Source organism: Salvelinus fontinalis, chromosome 31, assembly GCF_029448725.1.
Source record: "Salvelinus fontinalis isolate EN_2023a chromosome 31, ASM2944872v1, whole genome shotgun sequence".
In the NCBI taxonomy this organism is placed as follows: domain Eukaryota; kingdom Metazoa; phylum Chordata; class Actinopteri; order Salmoniformes; family Salmonidae; genus Salvelinus; species Salvelinus fontinalis.
This window is the reverse complement of record NC_074695.1, coordinates 33000095-33023266: the sequence shown is the minus strand read 5'-3', so window position 1 is coordinate 33023266 and position 23172 is coordinate 33000095. Positions and strand designations below refer to the sequence as shown.

The following is a 23172-nucleotide window of genomic DNA, read 5'->3' as shown; positions in this document are numbered from 1 at the left end:
AAACAACCAATGTTAGAAAAGGAAGGAACTAGCTGATTGTTCACCTGAAGTCAGCGACTTGGGAATGTTTGGGTCACTCAAAAGTGAGACCCATTGTTTTCTACACAATGTCATTATTATTACACCTGGGAGTTAACTTTTGCTATTGTGGTTTGATGCACTGCATTCAAAGCTATAGATGTATGAGGGCTTTGACTATGAAACAAAACAAAATAAACTAGATCTGTGTTTATGTATGTAACTGACTTGAGCCCTGATCATCAGTGCTACAGATTCAGAATTTTGATACGTTTTAAATCCTTTGAATTTTGGTAAGTCTATTTTACATAGCACAGTTAAGCCAGGCCGTCTCTTTATATCCAAAGCTGAACAGTTATTTTTTTTTATTTTTCTTGTGCATAGATATGTCTGCCCTGCAGTGACCACGTTCTTCGTTCTCTATTGGCACAGCAACCATAAAAGGCCTCTCCTGCTGGGGAGACACGCTGACTGCCTCATTAGGGCATAGCATTACGCATTTCACTCTGACCCCAAAACTTAGCCTCTCTGGGGTCCTTGCCACAGATGACCCATGAAAAAGCCTCAGTCTTGCCCCTGCATCCGCAGTCAATGACCACCATATATAGGTACAAGAGAAACTACATTATAAAATGTATCGGCCAACACAGGTGTAAGAGTGAAAATACCAACATATTTTTGTCAATTTGGAACAGAAGAGACAATTATAGCCTACTAGGTAACATTTTGGCCTTGACAGCGAGTTCCATACCCCGCTTCATGAATGGTGTTTGTACTTTGTCGACTGTAAAATATGCTCTTCGCTTCAAAGGACACTAGAAACATACAGTATCTGAGTCTTAGGAAGTCACCTTTACTGTGTAACCTGCTCACCCATTTATTTGCAGAGAGATGAAGACTCATCTCATCACCTCCCTCTTTACAAACAGGGAATGACCATCCTGCTTCAAGTATTTAGAAAATAATTCAAGCATTGAGGGCAGTGGGAATGTGCAGCCTGTCCTCAAAGAAGTAACATAGTAAATGTAAATGTATGTCCCTCCAATTAGTATGATGTGTTACTTTTGCTAATGTTACATAAGACAGAAGGTTACGGGAAGGATGGGTGGGAATATAACGTTTAATGTCTAGCAGCTCAAAGGTTGCGTGTTTGAACCACATCATGGACAATTTTAGCATTTTAGCTAATTAGCAACATTGCAACTACTTATCATGTTAGCTAACCCATCCGCTAACAGAGAGGAAGAGGTGAAGATAGAGGGTCTACCCCCGTCAAAATCTGTCCACACGAGAATAATTTAAAAAATCCCCACCTGGTCTGCTTATATTGGTCTGGTTATTAAGCAGATCAAGAACAAGTGGCCTGTCTTTCCGCCTTTGGGACAACGCCTCCCATTGTTAGGGCGGACACAAGACCATCGCATCATTATATACAGTATCTCTGACCCTAACCTTAACCTCAACCTTTAACCCTAACCTTAACCCCTAACCCTAATCTTAACCCCTAACCCACATTCCAATTGATTGTAGATTAAGTAAATATCTCCACCTTTCCTATGGGCATTTCCTGTTGATACTGTTGTAGGTATAGTAGGGGGAGCTGAACTGTTCATGTGGATTTGGAAACAGGACACACTTCCTATACTACCAAAATATATGGCACCTTTGGACAACACAACAGATCTGGTTATAGAGATACAACACATCCAATAAAGCTTTCTGCATTTGTCCTTATTGATGTTATGCCAGTGTCTTTGTTTGCATGACATTTTATTCTCTGAGGGATTCCACCACAAAGTGATATTGAAATGAATGGGAATAGATAGGAATTGGGGATTGATGTACTTTTTATGTAGATACTGCCCCCTACATGAAAAACATGAAACTGCAACTGATATGTCCAAGTATTTTGACCAGCAGAGGGCACTTTTGGGGGTCCACCGAGAAAAACAGATGGGGTTCGACTGTTGTCTATCCCTTTCCAAAAGGACCAGCTACCCATGTCTGAGCAGACAGTGTACTTGTTAACAGACTCACAGATGCTCCTATAGGACTGCAGCCACAGGACGCAGAGAGAGAGTTCCCCAAGCTTCAGCATCTCACCACGGATTGGCACCTTCTTCTCTTCTCCTAAATTAACTTCTGCTGAGGGGCCTCATTTTTACCACGTCTCCTGCAGTGATCAAAGCTGGCAAGTTTTGGAATTTAAAGAAAATCTACTTTTCAGGCTACTCATCTCACGATGATTCCCTTTATTTCATTGGTGATACTATTGACTGTGTGGGCTTCCGATGCAAAAAATGTTCCACAGACAAACAGTGCATCTGTTGAAAAGGATATGTCAAATCTCGACATTCAAGTCATTCAAAGCCATGGTTATGGTGATGAGGATGTAAAACAACTGCAATTTGACAAGCATCACAAGAGAGCGCCGCGGGGCGCAGAGATCATGGACACAGACGCAGGTGAACCTCAGTCTACCTTCTCACAGTCTTATGAGAATGAATTCTTCACCACACCCAGAGCCACCCAGTACTCTAACTCAACCCTAGACACTGGAGCCACTGGGGCCAACACAGATGGGGACCAGGGCAATACCAGCACTACAGAGCGGGGCATCACCCACATCCACAACCCTCTGTACCCAGTGACTGACAGCTCCTACACTGCCTACGCAGTCATGTTCCTGTCTCTGGTGGTGTTCGCTGTGGGGATTATAGGGAACCTTGCTGTGATGTGCATCGTCTGGCACAACTACTACATGAGGAGTGCTTGGAACTACATCCTGGCCAGCTTGGCTTTCTGGGATTTCCTGGTGCTCTGCTTCTGTTTACCTGTGGTGGTCTTCAATGAGCTCACCAATAAGAGGCTGCTGGGGGACATCTCATGCAGAGTGGTACCATATATGGAGGTGGGTTTGATTCCCTTAGCCCCCCCCCCCCCCCCCCCACCCACCATCATCACACCCCTCACCCTTCCTATGGTGGAATCACTGTGGCCTTGTATGAAAATGATTAATGAACATGGCTATGATCCCCAAGGACAAGTTTAGTACCTGTTGTTGCCTAAAACAACCCTCCATTTATTTTATTGTGCTTTTGACTATGTCATTATGAGATATTTACTCTGATTTATGACATTGTTGCAAATCAGCCAGTAAAATAAACGTATGGGTTGAATAATGTTTATGGGCCACATAGTATTTTGAAATGTAAAATGTTGTAAATGTTTAAAACTTTTACCAATGTATTATTTATAGTACAATTTTATGGTAATCCAAAGTTTATTAACTGATTATTGTTTGCTAATTAACAACAAATTACATAGTTGTAAGTAAGCCATGCATTTTGTGTACAATTTTATCTTGTCAAACTACAATTTAAACTCATAATTTGAAATCTCTACAGCTAATGTAACAGGTTGGAAAGACTGCTTTCCATGTTGAAACTGTTGTCTAATTGAAATGGCCAGTGATCCTCCCTTTGATTTGTTCTCTCAGACGGGTCATTTATGAGTGATGGGTTCACAGTCTTAATGGGATAATTCTAGTTCCAGTGACATTCTGCTATAAAACCATGCTGTGTTAATAAATGGTGTGTGCAAGGTGTGAAAACGTTTCCCTCATTCCACCCACATTTGTAGGTCAAAAGATCATAACTGTCATACGAAAGAACCATCTGCGGTAAGGATTTTGCAGAAGCAACAGCACACCATGAAAATTCTAGTATAGCTAACAAGTTTAACTCCATTTATCCCTCTAGGTGACTTCCCTAGGGGTGACTTCCTTCAGCCTGTGTGCCCTGGGTATCGACCGCTTTAATGCTACCACTAGCTCCCAGCCCAAGACCCGTCGGGTGGAGCGCTGTCAGTCCGTCCTGGCCAAGCTGCTGGTCATCTGGGTTGGTTCCATGGTGCTGGCGGCCCCAGAGCTTCTCCTATGGCAGCTCAGTCAGGCCGTGTCTCCAGCCACAGGGGCCTTGATGGACTCCTGCACCATGAACCCCACCTACAACCTTCCCGAGTCCATCTACGCCCTGGTCATCAACTACCACGAGTGCCGCATGTGGTGGTACTTTGGCTGCTACTTCTGCCTGCCCGTGGTCTTCACCCTGCTGTGCCAGCTGGCCACCTGCCACGTGTCCCATGACAGCATCCCTGAGCGTCTGGAGGAGCGTTCCCCCTCCAAGAAGCAGAAGATACAACACAACCAACAGGTGGAGCGCCAGCTCAACTGCACCGTGATGGCCCTGGCTGTGGTTTACGGCATCTGCGCCCTACCGGAGAACGTGTGCAACATCGTTCTGGCCTACACCGCCATGCCCATCTCTGACAACACCGCCACCCTGCTGGCCCTCATCAACCAGTTCTTCTTGTTCTTCAAGTCGTCGGTGACGCCAGTGCTGCTGCTGTGCCTCTGTAAGTCCCTGGGCCAGGCCTTCATGGACTGCTGCTGCTGCTGCTGTGAGGAGTGCCAACCCGGCAGTTCCTCTTCCCCTGGCACTGAGGCCAAACTCAAGAGCACATCCTCCATCTTCTTTGACAAAGCCAAGGACAGCTCCACCATCCTGTCAATCAGCGGGTCCAGCTGAACTGGCTTCTCCTGCCTGCCTTTTCTTTCCATCCTATCACCTAACCTGATTAGATGTGGTAACAAAACAACTCACCTTTCAGCAGTGGACATTCCAACCTCAACCTCACCCCCTTTCCTCCCCAGTCCCACCACACAGGGATCAGATGCTGGATCTCTCCATGGACACGCCTTTGTTTTCAGTGTTATTAGTCAGAGGACTGGGAGCATTTTCAGTGCCACCTTCTCTGTACCTTTAAAGTCTGTAATGTCTCTCCTTTTGATGTTCTCTCCAAATAGAGACCACACCCCATCCAGTTTTAAGGTGGTTCGTTTTACAGGAAGTTAAGACTGACTAAGTGCAGATTAGGAGAAGAGCTCCATTTAATATCTTTGTAGAAGTGTCACCCCAATGTTTTCATCCTACGGATTTGTAGATCAAGATAAACTGAGTATTATGTTAGATTATTATGAAAGGTTTGACTAACTAACATTCCCTTGGAGCCTCAGAGTGTGGGGCACTGAGATAATTATTTTTGATGTCACAGCCTATTTACATATCTGTTAAACAATGTGTGTTCGCTCACTAGCCAACACAGACAAGTGTGCCATAGAATTTTCTTCATGCCCCCCCCCCCCCCCCCCCCCCCAGATGGAGCTAATTCATCTTTAGCCACCCCGTGCCATTGTATACATTATTACTTTGAGTTTTATTAATAATCAAGAGGGATGGTTAAGACATAGTCATTTCCATCAAAGTGCTGTGAATAATAAATATTTGACGAGATAATCATGAAAAGTCTCTATACAGAGGTCAAGGTTATCAACCGGTTATAAGAAGGTCAAGAGAGAAGTCACCTCATTTTGTGAATAAGAGACAAAATGGTTCTGAGATGTAAATCCGCCGGCTGTAGTGTTGTTAATTTATCCAATAAAGGTTTATAATTTATCAGCACTTGTCATTTTTCTCCTAGAGGGATGTTGGGTGATTAGTGCTTGACTGAGCATCCCATTGACCCTCTGAAACTCAATAATGGGGTCCTCCCCCTGAGCTGGAGCATATTTTTCCTCTCACTGATTCAGGCTTTGGACAGCAGCAGAGCTGCTTGCATAAGGGTATCCTTGTTCTCCAGGGGCCAATGGAACCCTACACTCTGAATATCAATGCCCTGTTACTACAGTTGAGTTGCCAGGTTACCGTCCCAAAATTCACGTGTATTGCAGACTGGCCAAAGCCGGGCTGGCTTTCCACCATTTTCTCACCCTGCCTGGTTCCCCCGGAAACAGGGGGTTTTAACTGTCCAAATCAACATGGGGTGCTGCTGCATGTTCTCTCATGTTGTGGTGAAAGTTAGAAGGAAAATAAATGATATAGAAATGTTTCTAGTTTGTTTTATTTCAATTTTTTTTTTAAATGGAGACGGACAAGAGCTAAGGTCAAAGTTGAATTTCTCTTTCTCAATTGCCACCTAAGTAATGGCTATATAAAAGGTGAATCCCGACAAGAAAGAGGTAAAATGGGGCTGTTTGAAAGGGGATCATATAAACATTACCCAATTGTTTTTACAGGCAACATACCATAAATCCTATGAAATAAGTATTACAGTATTACAAGCACACAAATAACACACCCTGGCAGTTCCAGAATATAGGTCTATTTACATTTCTGCACACTTGTCTTTGGTGTTTCACAAATATAATACCAATGATTTCTCCACAATGACTTATTGCTTAACATTTCATGTTTTCAGTAATCTGACAATGCAGGGGAAAACTGAAATAGTTTCATAAAGCATTCAGTCATGTACTTTTCAATCAAATGAGCCAAGATCTCTGCTTTGTACATGTGCATATGATCTGATCTATGTTGATACCTTCTATCCTATTTCTGCTTGTGATGCCAGCTCGCTTTGTCATCATGTACATTCAACTTTTCATCCTGGATGACTCATTCTATTTTTTCACCTGTTGTAGTGCTTCATAAACCGTCCCTCTCCCTCAGTCCTTGTATATTAGTGGACTGGCGTTGGATGTTGTGGCAGGGGCTGTCTGTTGATTTGTGTTGGTGGCTTCATTAAGGAAACAGAGAGGGGACTGTTAACTGTGCAGTCATTAGTGGCCAGGGGAGCTGAAGAGCTCTGTGCTCACTGCTAATGAGACTCCAGCACCTCTCTCTCTCTCTCTCACACACACACACAGTCATCTGCCCAGGCCCTGACAGCCTCTGAACAGGCTCCAAGACCCAGAGAGAGAAACTCTAAAGAGGTCAACCCCACGAAAAAATACCCTCCTCTGTCTAACCCCTTCAATCAGTGCATATTTTAAGGAACCGGACTGTCTCTGTAGATTCCCACTGACTTCTAAGTCAATCACCATTGGTTATTGGTAGGCCCTATTGGCTTACAGGTGATCTTTTGATATGCTTTCCAATCAGGTTTTCTTGAGTTTCATTGTGGTGGTGATCTCTGATTGAACCTAGCCCATCCATCAGAAAATGACCATGTCACCAAGCCCTAATATAGCCATTACTGAGGTGGCAATTGAGAAAGAGAAATTCAACTTTGACCTTTGTTGCAAAAATAGAGCAGGTAACGTTGCTATTTTGACCAGGCTGCTGCATGCAGACTGCCGCTTTGATTCTGCTTTTTCATAATGACAATGACAAGTTGATGTCGGAGAGCAACAATAAAATTACCATGATTTAATATGTGCAAAAGCAGGTAAGATGATAGGGGACATTTAAACTGAGTTGGCAAGACTTTTAAACATATCACCACAATCATGACTAGCTCGGTTGGCAGAAATAAACATACAGGCTTTGTTGCCGGCAATAACTTTCAGATATAAAAAAATGTTGGCGGCATGCTAAAGTTGGTAACAAAATGTCTTGGTTTAAAAGGTGTATATGAGAGAGCTTGATTGTTTTCAGACTGTGAATGGCTCTCATGGCTGTCTCAGACACTCTCCGTGTGAATGTGTGACTGCATGTGAATGTTTTTTGTATGGTGAGAGGCAATTCTGTATGTATGCCTGTGTCATTGAGTGAGAGAGGAGAGAGAGTGTGTCTCGCTCTCATGCTGCATGTCCTCTTTGGGTTGGCTCAGTGAACGCAGACTAATATGCCCTGAATGTCCCCACTTATGAACACAGAGCTGCCTCACCTCCCCCTGATGCGGGAACAGTGTTTGTTTTGTTCTGTGGGAATACTGACGAGGGTGGGGGGGGGGCTCTCAGAACCATTCACCCCTGTTGTCATGGCAGAGGCCTGACAGAGAGCCTTGGCCCTTCCCGAGAAACACAAACTGATCTGAATCAGAGAGATTGGCGTAGATCCTGAGCACGAACGGCCACACACACACACACCGGCCCGCTCCGGACCCCAGGCTTCTATAGCCACCGGACCACCTTGTTCTCTCTGGACAGGAAGTCCTGGTCAGCCTCATTATAGTGTGCTGTGATGCCAAGGAGAGACAAAAACAGAACTTGTCACAACTCGTTTGTATTCATGGCCAATGGTGGTTAAACCCAGAGGAGAGTAGAGAGGGAAGTAACTTATTTTCAGCTTTAGTCTGGCCATTCTGAGATCACCACTTCCATAGCACCTCTCTGGTACCCACAATTACTCCCCTCTTTGGGGTCTGGGTGATTGGGAAGCCCTCCAAAACACCTCAATCCAACTTATTTGGATTGAGGTGAGATTTGCCATACACAAAGGCTTCACACACTTGTTGAAAATCAGTTCTGCGAAAAGGAGTGAGAAAGATTGTGTTTAAATGTAGAAAGAAATCCCCTTAATTGTGTCGTGTAAGCACGTTAGAGCCTACCTGCTGTTTTAGGTGTAGAGTTCTTAGTTTACAAATCCCTCTTCCATACCAGCGTTTGACTAAATCCAAAATGGCAATTTTTGCATTGTTAAATACACAGAGAAAAAGTACACAGCAACAACAGATCTCTAAAATCTATTATTTGAAAGTAAAAGTGCCAGTCAGTGGTATTAGTTTCCCACAAGGCAGCATTGTGTGCAACAGACAGAACAATATGATGCAACATAGTAGCTTGTTCACCATGCTGCTAGGCTAAATAGGCTAAATGGTTAATGACAGCCCTGTCATTAACCATGAATCCTGCCAAACGTCCTTTCTAATGCACGACCTTCTATCATTAGAAAATGTCCCTCAGAATACTCATTATAACGCTATAGAAATCAGATCTGAAGTGGTTTAAACCACACACATACAAATGTAGACCATGTATGCGTTCAGACTAGTTTTGAGGGTTTGACTGCCTTAGTCTACTCTCAATCACCCAGAAAGGACCTGTGACTGGGAAGCTACTGCCCCCTGCTGTTCACAAGATTTGCTTAATGTAGGTAGGCTTGGATCTTCCCTTGAGGAAATCCTTTACACACACACACACACACACACACACACACACACACACACACACACACACACACACACACACACACACACACACACATACATATAAACTCAGCAAAAAAAGAAACATCCTCTCACTGTCAACTGCGTTTATTTTCAGCAAACTTAACATGTGTAAATATTTGTATGAACGTAACAAGATTCAACAACTGAGACATAAACTGAACAAGTTCCAAAGACATGTGACTAACAGAAATGGAATAATGTGTCCCTGAACAAAGGGGGGGGGGGGGGTCAAAATCAAAAGTAACAATCGGTATTCTGGTGTGGCCACCAGCTGCATTAAGTATTGCAGTGCATCTCCTCCTCATTGACTGCGCCAGATTTGCCAGTTCTTGCTGTGAGATGTTACCCTACTCTTCCACCATGGCACTTGCAAGTTCCCGGGCCATTCTGGGGGGAATGGCCCTAGCCCTCACCCTCCGATCCAACAGGTCCCAGACGTGCTCAATGGGATTGAGATCCGGGCTCTTCGCTGGCCATGGCAGAACACTGACATTCCTGTCTTGCAGGAAATCACACACAGAATGAGCAGTATGGCTGGTGGCATTGTCATGCTGGAGGGTCATGTCAGGATGAGCCTGAAGGAAGGGTACCACATGAGGGAGGAGGATGTCTTCCCTGTAACGCACAGTGTTGAGATTGCCTGCAATGACAACAAGCGCAGACCGATGATGCTGTGACACACCGCCACAAATCATGACGGACCCTCCACCTCCAAATCGATCCCGCTCCAGAGTACAGGCCTCGGTGTAACGCCCATTCCTTCGACGATAAACGTGAATCTGACCATCACCCCCGGTGAGACAAAACCGCGACTCATTAGTGAAGAGCGCTATTTTAGGCGTGCGTCTCACAGTACAGACATTGCAATTACTTGCCCTGGCCACATCTGCAGTCCTCATGCCTCCTTGCAGCATGCCTAAGGCATGTTCACACAGATGAGCAGGGACCCTGGGCATCTTTCTTTTGGTGTTTTTCAGAGTCAGTAGACTCTTAAAGTAGAAAGGCCTCTTTAGTGTCCTAAGTTTTCATAACTGACCTTAATTGCCTACCGTCTGTAAGCTGTTAGTGTCTTAATGACCGTTCCACAGGTGCATGTTAATTAATTGTTTACGGTTCATTGAACACGCATGGGAAACAGTGTTAAAACCCTTTACAATGAAGATCTGTGATAATTTACAAATTATCTTTGAAAGACAGGGTCCTGAAAAAGGGACATTTCTTTTTTTGCTGAGTTTATATATAGTAAGAGGTAAAAGTTGGCGGTGTCACTGCTATTTTCCTCATTGACTGAAGTGATTACCAGCTCGTCACAACCTTTTCCTCATGTTGTGACGAGTGCCGTGGCATGGACCTTTACTGAGAACTTTCTCCCACATTGACTCCTTCATACACATGAAACAAACAGACAACATCACAGGTAAAGCACCAACCATCATCCCAACAACCCAAAGCTAGTGAGATTCTGTTGTTCGGCAACAATAACCATATGAATTCTGCACACCATGTATAAAGTTGTTTTCACAATTGTTTTTAGTTAGTATCATACAGTCATCAACTTAATTGAAACAATGTACAAACAGGTTAAAACAGATACAGTATTTACTATTATTTGCCATAAAAATAACCATTTATAGTTAATTCTCAAAGGTCCCACAAATACTTATGCCCAAGCATGCAAACAAATAAGTAAAGATATTTTGCTGCGGTTGTCAATAATCAAAAATGACTTAGGTAATTATGGCAATGTAGGAAGCAGAATAATTCATAGACATGTATGTTAATTTATACAAAATTAGATAGAAGCCTTCATCGTTAACTCATATGGCTGGCACCTGTAGAATCTCAGTTTATCTAGTGGACTTCTTTATCAACCGTCACAGAATAACAGATTTTACATTTTATAATGGGTTATTCATGACTCGTGATGAGACAAAAACTGTCCGAGCAGTATCTGTACATTACTGGGTAGAAATGAGCTATTACATAAATTAATGTGGTAAGAAAGGGGAAAGAATATGCAAAAATCAATAAATATATATTTTGTTTCTAAACCATGTGTTGCAGATAATGCTTGAACATAGACATGGCCTATGAAAATGTAAAATGGCCAGGTTGCTTAGTTTAAAGAAACCCTGTCTGCTGTTTCTAAAGTAACAGAAGGAGGTCAAAGCAACAAACAAAGATGACGACATATAACGCAAATGTATATATAGATATATATTGACAATAGAGATTACATCAAGGGTACTCTTTAACAACACCTACCATTAGCCTTTAAAAAATGAGAAACGGAGATACTTGTACACACTCCAAGTATTTGAATCAAATGGTGTAATGATCCCCCTCCAAAAAAGGTACATACATGTACAGTACCATTTCAGTTGGGCACCGTCATTGGGAAGTGATAAGACTATGGTCTGAGACTTATATTGTTTGAGATTTGATATCAGCGTTCTAAACTTGACTTTGGGGCTGTAAATTGATGCAGTGTTCAGACTCCATAGTCTTTTCTACCTATTGGGATCAGAGGTTACGTACAGTACAGTACTCCGCCCTGTCTCCGGATCAGTTGAATATAAACCTCAACAGAGATGATGAAGTATGAAATATGAACACAATTATATATGTTTTCTTTTTCAGGGCAGCTAAGTACCACTTTATCCATCAGAGGTCATATGTCACTACAATAATTATTATATTACAAAAAAGAAAATTAACAGTGCAAGTAAAAACGTTTCCAGGCTCTCTTCAGGAGAGTGGAATCAGGCAAGGAGTCTTGGCAAGAGAGGGCCACCCAAAGAAAATAGGGGGAGAATGGACAAGCTTGGGAGGATAGAGGACAGGGTGTAAGGGACCTGTGCAGGCCTGTGGGGCAGTCTCAGGGCTGTGACCGTGAGATGAGGTTCTCATGAAGTGCTCCGCTTGGTTCTGGAGTGCTGGATCAGCCACTGTAGTGTTATATCTGGAGGTAAAATAACAGAAGTGTAAAATGCCATGAAGAAAATAAGAAAACTGGAAATAACAAGTCATAAAGTCATCAGATACTGACCAATGTTGTCCTTTTCCTTGCAAGAGATAGAGTAACAGCAGATTTCTCTGTCCTGGATGGCTGAGAGGTTCCTGTGGATCACAGAAGAGCCATGAGTATCACTCATTCTCACCCCCCCCCCCCCCCCCCCCCCCCCCCACACACACACAGCTGGTGCTTACATCCTCTCAATCAGCTCTTTCTCATCAAGCGACCCAGGAAGATCTCTCTTGTTCCCCAAGACAAGAACCTGTGAGGGGAAAACAATATGGAGAGTTGGACAAAGTCAAAGTAATATGATTATAGGCCATTTAGCTTTTATCCAAAGCTACTTAGTCATGAGTGCATACATGTCACGTATGGGTGGTCCCAGGAATCCAACCCACTATCCTGCATTGCAAGCGCCATGCTCTACCAACTGAACTAGAGGACCACAACAAGGAAATTGAAGCAATTAGGCCTACTACTGTAGCTATTAGATTAGCAAGCTCTGTATGGGGTACTCACAGGAATACCCTGGAGCTGGGGCTTGTCCAACAAGTTGTGTAGTTCATTCTTAGAGGCCTCGATTTTCTCTGGGTCTGCTGCATCAACCATGTACCTTTAAAATGATATGGTTTCAAAAAGGTTGAATAGATATCCTTATTTGAAATGGGCGACCAATATAATTGACCACCCCCACCACAAGGGGTAGGAGGCATGACTGAGTCAATGCTGTTACTCACACAATGGCACTGACTCCTCGGCAGTATCGCTCCCACATACTCCTGAATCGAGGCTGACCGCCGATATCCCACAGCTAGAAAAGCAAGGGATCAAAACATCAATACAGCCTTGATACTGTGAAGCTATTCAGTTTTGAACCTTTCACAGTTAATAAAATAGCTTCAGTGAGTCACAGTCAATCTAAGAGCCCATCCAAGATCCCCCTAAATACTTAACTCTCCTCTTGCTGGAGCAACCAAGTGATGAATAAAGTATGACCATTAAGTGGCCTGACCCCTGTCCTCTGACCTAGCAGAGTACTGACCTTAATGGTGACGTTTCCCTTGGTGATTTTCCTCATGTTGAAGCCCACTGTGGGAATCATGTCTTCACTGAACTGGCCTGACTGCAAGGGGTTAAGAATAGAGATGAGTTACAGATTAAGTTATATTAAATCATCTGGCAAGTACTGTTTGTAATATTCCTAGGACTTAAATTGTGAAATACGCTCATAAAACTGACCCTAGTCATTTCATAAAAGGGACTTAAGAAATACGATTGAAGGCACTGTGTACAAGTGAACTGTCAGGACATACACGTGTGTGATGGGGGATGACGATAGGCGAGTATTGTCCGTTTCCATGGGTCACGGTGTGGTGGCACTACTGCATGCCTCATGTGCATGCTGTCGTTAAGCTAACAGAGCTAGCTAGGTCATCATCGGCGCCCGTACATGTCAGCAAAGACACACGTTAGCTTCCTCGCTAAAGCCGATATTTAAAATATGTCATCGAGACGTAGCTAGCTAACGTTATATAAAATGGATATAACAGAAGCTAGCTAACGTTATCTAACTGCTGAGCTAGCAAGCGCTTGCATTGGTGGAGCACGAGCAGACATCTCGATCTGTTCAACAAGGACACATCAGCAGATCAAAAGACAATAATAAATGAATGACCGTACCGCAATCACGTTCACGAAGGTTGTCTTTCCCGAATACTGTAGTCCCACCAAAGTCAACTCCATCTCCTCCTTCCAAAATAGTGCTTTAAACCAGTCAAGGAGCTTGTTGATCAATGCGATCATTTTGGGAGCGTTGTGATAGCACTGCTACTACTGGGAAAGGGAGCTTGCTAGCCAGCCAGCTAACGTTAGTTACAAGTTCCCTAGCGAGCGCTATCTAGCTTGCAGTGACAACACAGTAACGTTACTACATACAGAACGAATAGCGTGCCTATAATGAATACTCGCTAAATAATCTGTTTTGCGCGCACGTGTTGGCTATATTATTTGAGGTATTTTTCAATTATCTGCCTTGTTTACTATGCCCCTTTCCTCCCTGTCTGTATTTTCCAATAAGGGTTGTCCTTCCTCATTGAGTGGGGTTTCAGAATCACGCAGTGAGAGGAGTGCTCGGAAAAGAGGGTACTCAGCGCAAATGAGGCTCTGGTTTCACGAGAATTGCCCTCTGCTGGAGAGAAGGAACATTACCGTAGCTCTTGTGTATTTATTTTCTGTTTTACATATCACCATATCACCAGGAAAATAATAAAATAATAATAAATGTATTTATCTACTATATGTATTTATTCTTCAGCATGTCAAGTGAACTGCAATTAGGTCTAATTAGAGCCAAGGACATTATGCATAATACTTGTTTTTATTATCATGGTAGCAAATATGGACAATATTAATACTAATGACTTTCAATAAAATTCAAACTGCATGGTGTGGTGAGTACCACATCACATGCCCATCAAAATGCCACAATCAATGTCACAGTCAAGAGGATGAGATGGCCACAGTGTGTGAGCAGAGTTCCAGGAGCGTATTCCCCCATGCGGAAATATCAAGTTTTAGCTGGGCTTTCTCTGTCACCGCATGTCCCCGTAGTTCTAATGGTCTGGATAGGGACAGGGCTCTCTGAGCCACTGTCTGTGTTCCCCAGCTGCCTACTGTATTGAGCCAGGGTGAGGTACAGGAACTGGTACTGCTCACTGGTCTGGATCATACCACCCCTAAAAACACAGAGGCGGAGAGAGTGAGGGAGCAGCATCCTTTAGGGCAGCATCCCCAAACTACACACTTTTTTTCAGAACTCAAGATAAATATAAAATGCTGTGTTGGAACCAAGGTGCTCACTTGATAGTTTACATAATAAGTAACAGAGTTTGGTTTAAATTTGCTTGTTTTTTATTTATTTTTTATTTTACCGTTATTTTACCAAGTAAGTTGACTGAGAACGCGTTCTCATTTGCAGCAACGACCTGGGGAATAGTTACAGGGGAGAGGAGGGGGATGAATGAGCCAATTGTAAACTGGGGATTATTAGGTGACCATGATGGTTTGAGGGCCAGATTGGGAATTTAGGGCCAGATTGTCCCTTTAGTTTCAAGATTTAATGTCACATGCACAAGTACAGTGAAATGCCTTTCTTGCTAACTCAAAGCCCAACAATGCAATAGTCAATAACAGTGTATTACTAGAAATAAAGAAAAAACACAAGAAATAAGAATAATAAATATGAAATACGCAATTAAGTAAGTAAGCAAGCATACTGTATACAGGAAATATTTAAAACATTTGTTTCAATACCATATTTACATGTGCAGGGATAGTGGAGTGATGGAGGTAGACATGTATAGGGGTAAGGTGACTAGGCAACAGGTTACTACCAAAAGCAGGGTGGATGGCCAAAGTGTGTAGTGGCTAGTACCTGTCGAGGCGTAGCTTACAGACGATCCCAAGCACGTCAGCCTTACTAGTGTGTTGCAGCTGTAGGCATCCAATGCTGCTGGCGATGAAACAACCTGTTCTCCCAATCCCTGCACTGCAAGACAGAGCCCATGAGATCATGTCAAATAGAGCTGTAACATTCAAACTTCTGTCATATAATGTGTTTATACTTCAGTCTTTCTGATACAGTATCTGCCAGAAATTCACAGTCCACATGTACACTATGCTGTATATCACAACACAAACGGAATTCCATAGCATTCACCTTTGCCGTCAGTAAGTGAATTCAAGCCATTCACCATAAATCATTTCGGAGCCTAATTCTGTCTGACATGGTATGTGAAGGGAGCCTCCCTAAGGTGTCATAACGTATAAATCCTCTTGAAGTGAGATCCGTTCAAGTAGCCTAGGGCTATTTTCTTTTCAAGGACATTCTATCATATGTCACTGTTTGTTCTTTCACATTTATTATATTGATAGCTAATGAGAACCCGTGTTAAGGGGTGTGCTAGTGGGACCTGCAGTGGACGATGGTGGGTCCTGGGCTGGGTATGGACTGCCTGTGTTCATCCACATCCACCACCAGTCTGAGCAGGGTCCCAGTGCAGTCTGGGGTCTGGTGGTCTGGCCATGTGGAGTACCAGTAGTGTCTCACCTGCCTGTTCTCTGAGCCCACCTGTCAGACACATTGTTGTTAGTGAATTATTTGGTTCATTCATTCTTTCATTCATTCAGAAGTTCGGAATTTTTAAAACTGGTTTAACCCAGCGCTTTGACTGGCATTACTTCACACTTTACAGATGATAATAACCTACTATCTCACCTGTATAATCATATCTCGAATGGTGTAGCCATCACATTCTTTCACAATGGACACTCTGACCTCAAATCTGCCATAGCTGCCGTCTTTCTCTGGCCAGTAAAGCTCGCACTTCTGAAAAACAGGAAACACTTTTTGTATACTGTAGACTTAAACATCAATATGTCTGTCAACGGAAACCATTGATGAAAGCTATGGAGGTGGGATAAAATGGACATATCCCTGTCACCTCGTTCTTCTCCTTTAGCTTGGTGATCATGACAATGGTGGTGGATCTCTCCTGCCACACCATCTCCCAGAAGTCATGCACGGTGTTGAGCATGGGGCCCTGGGTGGCGATGTAGGCACTGGGTGCACCGTTGTAACCCTGCGTGGGAGACAGCAAGAGTTGAGGCTGTGTCGTTCGTTTCCACTTTGACTTCCTGTGGGTTTCCTTGGTTGACATGATACACCCACGTAAACCAACCGTATCACTCTTTAAATCATTAAAGGGGCAAGCTACAGTTGCTGCATCCATTTTTGGACAGATAAATGAGTGATATGTAGGATTGATTTTTGAAGAATATAACTTATGAGCTTAGTTCAACTGTGGTACACTCTTAGAAAAAAGAGTCCAAAAAGGTCTTCCGCTGTCCCCATAGGATAACCCTTTTTGGTTCCAGGTAGAACCCTTTTGGGTTCCATGTAGAACTCGCCGAGGAAAAGGTTATGCATGGAACCAAAAGTTTTCTACAGTACCCGGCACCAGAAATGGTTCTTCAGTGTTCTCCTATCGAGATAGCTGAAGAACCCTTTTAAGTTCTAGATAGCACCCAAAGTATACGCTTGTTTTACTCCAATGTTTGTAAACAAAGTAAATGTACACATACAAAAACTTCAAAACTTCAAAACTTGATTAAAACTATAATTTTTATCTCATGGATGGTCAGTACTTGCATCCATAGCTCTGTCTATGAATTGGAGAATGGTTACATTTCTCCAGCCCCATCCCTCAGCTTTTTTTGCAAAACAGTGGTGGCGAATACGCTTTGTTATAGTTTCAACTGCTGATTGCCGCTTTAACATACACTGTGCAGTGTGTGTTCTTGACTTTCTCCTCACCTTTTGTATTACTCTTACTTTAAGTTCGCATGACACAGTTGTGTCAAAAATGTATAAATAAAGACAGTGGTTGTAATAATGCATGATTCTAACCTTTATGTAGTTTGCATTGATGTATCTCTCAGTATCACCCCCTTCCTCTGCTGCAGGGTTTCTCAGACACACACGGGTCTCGGGATCTGGTTAACATGATTATAGTGTTTACATTGCCTGGGTGCCAGCGTGTTTCAGCATTTATCAACTATTTCTTCACATATGACTTAGGCACTCACTTGGCAGTATGGTCTTGTATCTGTCTTTTAAAGCGCGTCCTGGAATGTCCAGCTCTGCAGGGTTGACGAAGTTTGGAGGAATCTTCTGTTGGAAAGAATGGACAGGCTAAGGGTACAAATTACACTTGATCCTACATGTAGTCAATCTCTGCACGTACAGTTACTGTAGATATTAACCTGGTACTCTGAGTTCAGCCTGCTGGTCTCGTCAGATGCCTCCTGCAGCTGAGAGGGGGTCAGAGGGCATGTTGAGGTCCTCAGCAGGTGGAGGAGGGTCTCTCTGGGGGTGGAGATGGAGCACAAGGGCTCCACCGCACCCAGGCTGAGACTGCTCACGTCCAGCACCAGGGACACATTGGAGCCCCGTCTGAGGATGTATGGAACCACAGAGAGGACAAAAGGTCAGGAACTCTGTTCAATAAATATAATGACAGTACTGTTTATTATCATGGATGTCTCTCTACCTCTCCTGGAGCTGGACTGGTTTGCGAGGAGCTGTGGCAGCAGGGCAGGGGAATGACTGTTCCTGGTTCACAGGTTGTGATGATGATGGGGATTCTACTGACTCATTCATGGTGGTGTGTGGAATGACTGGGAGGTTTAGAAGGATACCATTCAACCATACTCTACTGACATCTGCTCAGAGAGAGAGAGAGAGAGAGAGAGAGAGAGAGAGAGAGAGAGAGAGAGAGAGAGAGAGAGAGAGAGAGAGAGAGAGAGAGAGAGAGAGAGAGAGAGAGAGAGAGAGAGCACACTAGTTCATGTCATGTCATCTTCAATCACGTCCCCACGGAGTGCCAGCCTCCCAGCTTCTCCTCCCGCTCCAGCCTCAGCCTCCACACCTGGTTTCCAGCAACCCGCCCGAGCTTCCCCTGACCTGCACTCCATCTCCCCCTTGTGTTTTAATAAATACCTTGGTTATTTTATCCCAGTCTCCTCATCTGAGTCTGCTCTTTTGTTCCCCTTTTCCACTCCACGTAAACAAATTTCAAACCTTGCTTACTTTGTTTTTACTTGGGGGGCCCAAATAAAATTGCCCGCGGGCCGCCAGTTGGGGAACCCTGGTCTATGACATTTCAGATTTACATTTGATAATTTTTCACAAAGTAGTTTGGATGTAGTGAACTACCTTTTCACAGTAACTTTAGTAAAGTAACTGTATTTTTCGTAGGGGTAGCTCTAGTGTAGCTTAACTTCTGTCAGTGTGAAGTAATTGGTAGCTTGGTAAACTAACTTTTCAGAGTAGCTTCCCCAATACTAGAGAGGGATAGGGAGAGAGAGAGTATTAAAGACAGCTAGTGAATTGACCTGTTGACCTTAACTGCCCACCTCACTAATTCTGTGACCAACATACTCAGCCATGTTTTTTTCCCTTCTCTCTGTTCAACTAGTCTACCCAGACCTCAAAACGGGCATAAATCACACACAATTTTAACATCCAAAATCTCCATGGATCTTGTAATGAACTATTCTATTTTGATCACAACTGTATTGTAAGTTTCTTGCTATATCACATTATTCCTTATTATACCAACACACCACAATAGCAATTCAATTCAAATATTTACCCTTATCAGCTTCTTGTCAAAAGTACAACAGCTAATGAAATATCGCACATCCCCTAAAACTGAGAAATGACATTCACAACACATGACACTCAGTAGAAAAACACCATTGACTAACAATTTCTGTTTCATATCATCATTTCTTTCCCATCGCTTGTTGCCAAATTGACGCAAAACTGGATCTATCCATACCTGAATCCTGGGCTGCCGATGTGTCAGAATAATCCAAAGCCAAATTAAATATCTGCCGTTGACATGAACCAACCAGGGCAAGAAGAAACAAGTAATAACTGGAAAGTGAGAGAGAGAAACAGAAAGATAGAGAGAGGGGGAGAGAGAGATAGAGACAGTGAGAAATAGAGAGTGAGCAAGAACACAGTGCCTCACAGTGCCTTTTGACACAGTGCCTCAGTATGTTAGTAGCTAGCCTCTTTGGCTTCAGGTGCATGTCTAAATGTGAGAGAGGCTGAAAAATCACTGAGAAGTTCCTGGAGGAAAGAGAGGCAGAGAGAATATTGTGAAGCTGAGCTGCTTCGGGAATAGGTGAATCAGTAGTCATTCCTCAATGACTCCAGGCTCAAGGCTGGCGCAAATGTGCATGTCAATAGCTGCCCATGATTTATTCATCATACTAACATTCTGTTTTGCATAAATGTTTGCACATAGTGTATTGGATTTGCTGATGAAGTCCTTGAAGCTGCATTGTATCAGACAAGTAAATTATGTTTTAAAAAAACAATAGACAGAGATATACTCTCAGATACATAAGTAGCTTTAAAATTGGATTTGATTTGAGCTCAAAAGCGTTTTTAAGGAACTAAACACTTCAGTGACCATTGGAATACTAAATGATGAGGAGGTGATGTGGTCAATGATATGATTATTACTTATAGCACGACAAATAATACAGAAAGGAAGCTCAGAACATAACCGTAAGCCGTACTGCAATGATGGAAGAGCTGAAAGTATGCATCAGTTCATCTGTATGGGCTGACATACAGCATCAGACTGACCAGAGTCTCCCATGTTCTCGGCTAAAAGGTGACATTAACATGATGATGGGGAAAAACAATCTGTAGTCCACCTGCAACCATACAGTACAGTATACTTAGGCCTTTACTCTGGCTTGTGATTGTCGCTATCACACTGAATGAGAAAGGCCTGGAAGGTAACTCACCAGTGCAAGGGACTGCCAATCAAAGTTGGCCCTCAGAATCTCCTCTGTCCGTGAGTACTATGTGGCTGTGTGATGACCAGGGCCTCAGTCCAGATAAGCCATTACAGACACAGGCAGTCTTAACACTGGGCTCCTTGGCTTTAGGGAAGCTGATGAGAGCACTGTTTTGTTATTTTACTTCTTCTACCTCTCCACGCTTCCTCTCTACTCACCCACTCACTCTCTCAGACTCTCAGTTCCACACACACACACACACACACACACACACACACACACACACACACACACACACACACACACACACACACACACACACACACACACACACACACACACACACACACACACACACACACACACACACACACACACACACACACACACACACACATAGATATTCAAGGCTGTATCACCCCTGCAGACTCAGTGCCACCGGCTTCTGTGTAACTTGGAAGGAGAGCGCACTAACCTCAAATCTGAATTTTAATTTGACTATTATTTTCTCTAGAGCTACAACATGCAAACAATGGACCAGTATGCACAGTTACAGCAATACAACCATTGAGTGGATAATATGTCAGATGTGAGAGCCATATTGCAAGCATTTTATAATTTCATCACAGTGTCTTGACAGTGCAAAAGTGAATAACAGTCACTGTGGGCGAACTGCCAGATGTTGTTTATGAAACTGTAGTGGAAATGAGCATTAATGTGATGGAAACCGCTGGGCGACAAATTGAATGACAGTGTTATTTTAATTATTTAGCCTTTATTTACAAACAGGTAAGTCATTGAGAACACATTATCTTTCACAATAGCGATCTGATCTATAACAACAATGTTGATTTACAGTTTTTTCCAACTGCTTACACACAAAATCTTTTCATGTCACACGATTTTTGAAACCTTTCACTCAAAGTGCAAAACTACACACTAAATATCCAAAACCATAAGCTATTTCTCAGCTTTTGACTCAGTTGTCAATTGCATAAAACACTTTTTTCAAAACACTTCACACAATTCTCTACCTAAAACACAAAAATCTAACAGGAAGTGACTTGCTTTCCTTTTCCAAACCCAACCAATCAAAATGCTACACTTATTCACCAGGTCACACACACACTCCTCACATGTGCAAACACTAATAGCTTAACTGATCACTAACCAATCACTGCTTTACTGTAGTATAGGCCTATAAATAGGTCAAAGGTCAGATTACCTGTTTTGAACAATGGATGCCAACAATGGACAGAGATCAAGAGGAGTAGAAGGGAGAGGAAGAGGAAGAGGAAGAAGACGACGAGGGCAAAGAAGAGAAGGAAGAAGAGCCATCTCTGATGAGATTAGGGCAACACTTGTTGATCATGTGATCAACCACGGTTTGACCACGAGAGAGGCTGGACTGAGAGTCCAGCCCAACTTGAGTCGATTTACAGTGGCGTCCATAATTCGAACCTTCAGAAATGAGAACTGGTATGCAACTATCTAAATGACTATTTTAGCATTACAGTAATGTACTGTAAAATACGTATGACTGCATAGTATTGCATAAACATTTGTAACTCTAAGCCATCCATTTACTGCACTGCATTGAATGAATGAGGTTGGTTATCATGCTGTACTACATTTTTTTGTACATTGTTTACAGTTCCTATGCTGAACACATACTGTGTTTGAATTCTGTACAGAGAGGAAAGGCAAAGACATCATGGAGGACGAGGACGCTTGTTTACAGATGTACAAGAGACTGCAATTATAAATATGGTTTTGGCCAACAATGCAATTAGGAATCGAGAGATAAGAGAGCATATCTTGAATAATGACACCATATTTAACAACATCAATGCTGTAAGCCTGTCGACTGTACAACGCATCCTCCAACGGCACAGAGTGACGATGAAACAACTTTACAAGGTGCCATTTGAGAGAAACTCTGACAGAGTCAAGAATATGCGACATGACTTTGTAGAGGTATGTATGCAACACTACTTCCAGTACTTCAGACATATCATATTTACTCATCTTTATATCCTTTTGTCTGTTACAGAGAGTATTGGAGCTGGATGCCCATGTAATTCGCCATGAATTTATTTATGTGGATGAGGTTGGCTTCAACCTCACCAAATCCAGGCGCCGCGGAAGAAATGTAATAGGACAGAGGGCAATTACCAATGTCCCTGGACAGCGTGGGGGTAATATAACTATGTGTGCTGCCATCACTCAAAACGGGGTCCTCCATCACAATGCCACACTGGGTCCGTACAACACTGGCCATATGCTCACTTTTCTGGATGCAATTTACACAATGCTTGTCCCTGATCCAGATCAGGAGCCTGCTAGATTTGTGGTTTTATGGGACAATGTTAGTTTTCACCGGGCTGTTCTGGTCCAAAACTGGTTTGCCACCCATCCACAATTTGTAGATTTGTACCCCCATATTCACCTTTTCTAAATCCCATAGAGGAAATCTTCTTAGCCTGGCGCTGGAAAGTGTATGATCGCCAACCCTATGCCCGCATGCCGCTTTTCCAGGCAATGGAAGACTCATGTGGGGACATAGAGGATGCCTCTGTCCAAGGTTGGATACGCCATGCTAGGAGATACCTCCCTCGATGTTTGGCAAGAGAAAATGTATCTTGTGATGTGGACGAAGTATTGTGGCCAGACCCAGGCCGGAGAAGAGATGAAGCGTAGCTTAGCACTGGTGACTCCCCCCCCCCCCCCCCCCCCCCCTACCA

The 23172-nt window shown here is 43.2% G+C and overlaps 3 protein-coding genes across 4 annotated transcripts; 1 reads left to right on the top strand and 2 right to left on the bottom strand.

Annotated features, from left to right (window-relative positions):
• Positions 1 to 1991: 1991 nt before the first annotated feature.
• Positions 1992 to 5534, top strand: LOC129830078 (G-protein coupled receptor 37-like 1). The gene is made up of 2 exons (XM_055892278.1): positions 1992 to 2929; positions 3780 to 5534. Exons 1-2 carry the CDS (start codon positions 2261 to 2263, stop codon positions 4605 to 4607), a joined length of 1497 nt encoding a protein of 498 aa, XP_055748253.1. The 5' UTR covers positions 1992 to 2260; the 3' UTR covers positions 4608 to 5534.
• A 5003-nt stretch (positions 5535 to 10537) lies between these two features.
• Positions 10538 to 14173, bottom strand: LOC129830077 (ADP-ribosylation factor-like protein 8A). Its single transcript, XM_055892277.1, has 7 exons — positions 13727 to 14173; positions 13089 to 13169; positions 12784 to 12857; positions 12566 to 12659; positions 12241 to 12308; positions 12080 to 12150; positions 10538 to 11992 (listed from the first exon to the last, which is right to left on the bottom strand). The coding sequence occupies exons 1-7, from the start codon at positions 13847 to 13849 to the stop codon at positions 11937 to 11939; spliced, it is 567 nt and encodes a 188-aa protein (XP_055748252.1). The 5' UTR covers positions 13850 to 14173; the 3' UTR covers positions 10538 to 11936.
• Positions 14174 to 14425: 252 nt separating this feature from the next.
• On the bottom strand, positions 14426 to 20612 carry LOC129830075 (tyrosine-protein phosphatase non-receptor type 7-like). 2 transcript variants are annotated; one of them, XM_055892276.1, is made up of 10 exons: positions 20435 to 20612; positions 18157 to 18328; positions 17870 to 18059; positions 17693 to 17777; positions 17514 to 17599; positions 16549 to 16686; positions 16323 to 16433; positions 16018 to 16175; positions 15480 to 15593; positions 14426 to 14781 (listed from the first exon to the last, which is right to left on the bottom strand). In XM_055892276.1, exons 2-10 carry the CDS (start codon positions 18264 to 18266, stop codon positions 14613 to 14615), a joined length of 1161 nt encoding a protein of 386 aa, XP_055748251.1. In that variant the 5' UTR covers positions 18267 to 18328; positions 20435 to 20612; the 3' UTR covers positions 14426 to 14612. The 2 variants fall into 2 exon arrangements, with proteins under 2 accessions (XP_055748251.1, XP_055748250.1); XM_055892275.1 differs by lacking the exon at positions 20435 to 20612 and adding an exon at positions 19450 to 19754.
• Positions 20613 to 23172: the final 2560 nt, after the last annotated feature.

Coding starts and splice junctions, on each gene's coding strand:
- LOC129830075 (XM_055892275.1), bottom strand. CDS start 19,705: ATGCACCTGAAGCCAAAGAGGCTAGCTACTAACATACTGAGGCACTGT. Junction 15,594..16,017: donor CCCACCATCGTCCACTGCAG/GTCCCACTAGCA, acceptor TCTGTCTTGCAG/TGCAGGGATTGGGAGAACAG. Junction 14,782..15,479: donor TGTAAGCTACGCCTCGACAG/GTACTAGCCACT, acceptor CTGTGTTTTTAG/GGGTGGTATGATCCAGACCA.
- LOC129830077 (XM_055892277.1), bottom strand. CDS start 13,849: ATGATCGCATTGATCAACAAGCTCCTTGACTGGTTTAAAGCACTATTT. Junction 12,858..13,088: donor AGGGAAACGTCACCATTAAG/GTCAGTACTCTG, acceptor TTGCTTTTCTAG/CTGTGGGATATCGGCGGTCA. Junction 12,309..12,565: donor CCCAGCTCCAGGGTATTCCT/GTGAGTACCCCA, acceptor TTCCCCTCACAG/GTTCTTGTCTTGGGGAACAA.
- LOC129830078 (XM_055892278.1), top strand. CDS start 2,261: ATGATTCCCTTTATTTCATTGGTGATACTATTGACTGTGTGGGCTTCC. Junction 2,930..3,779: donor GAGTGGTACCATATATGGAG/GTGGGTTTGATT, acceptor TTATCCCTCTAG/GTGACTTCCCTAGGGGTGAC.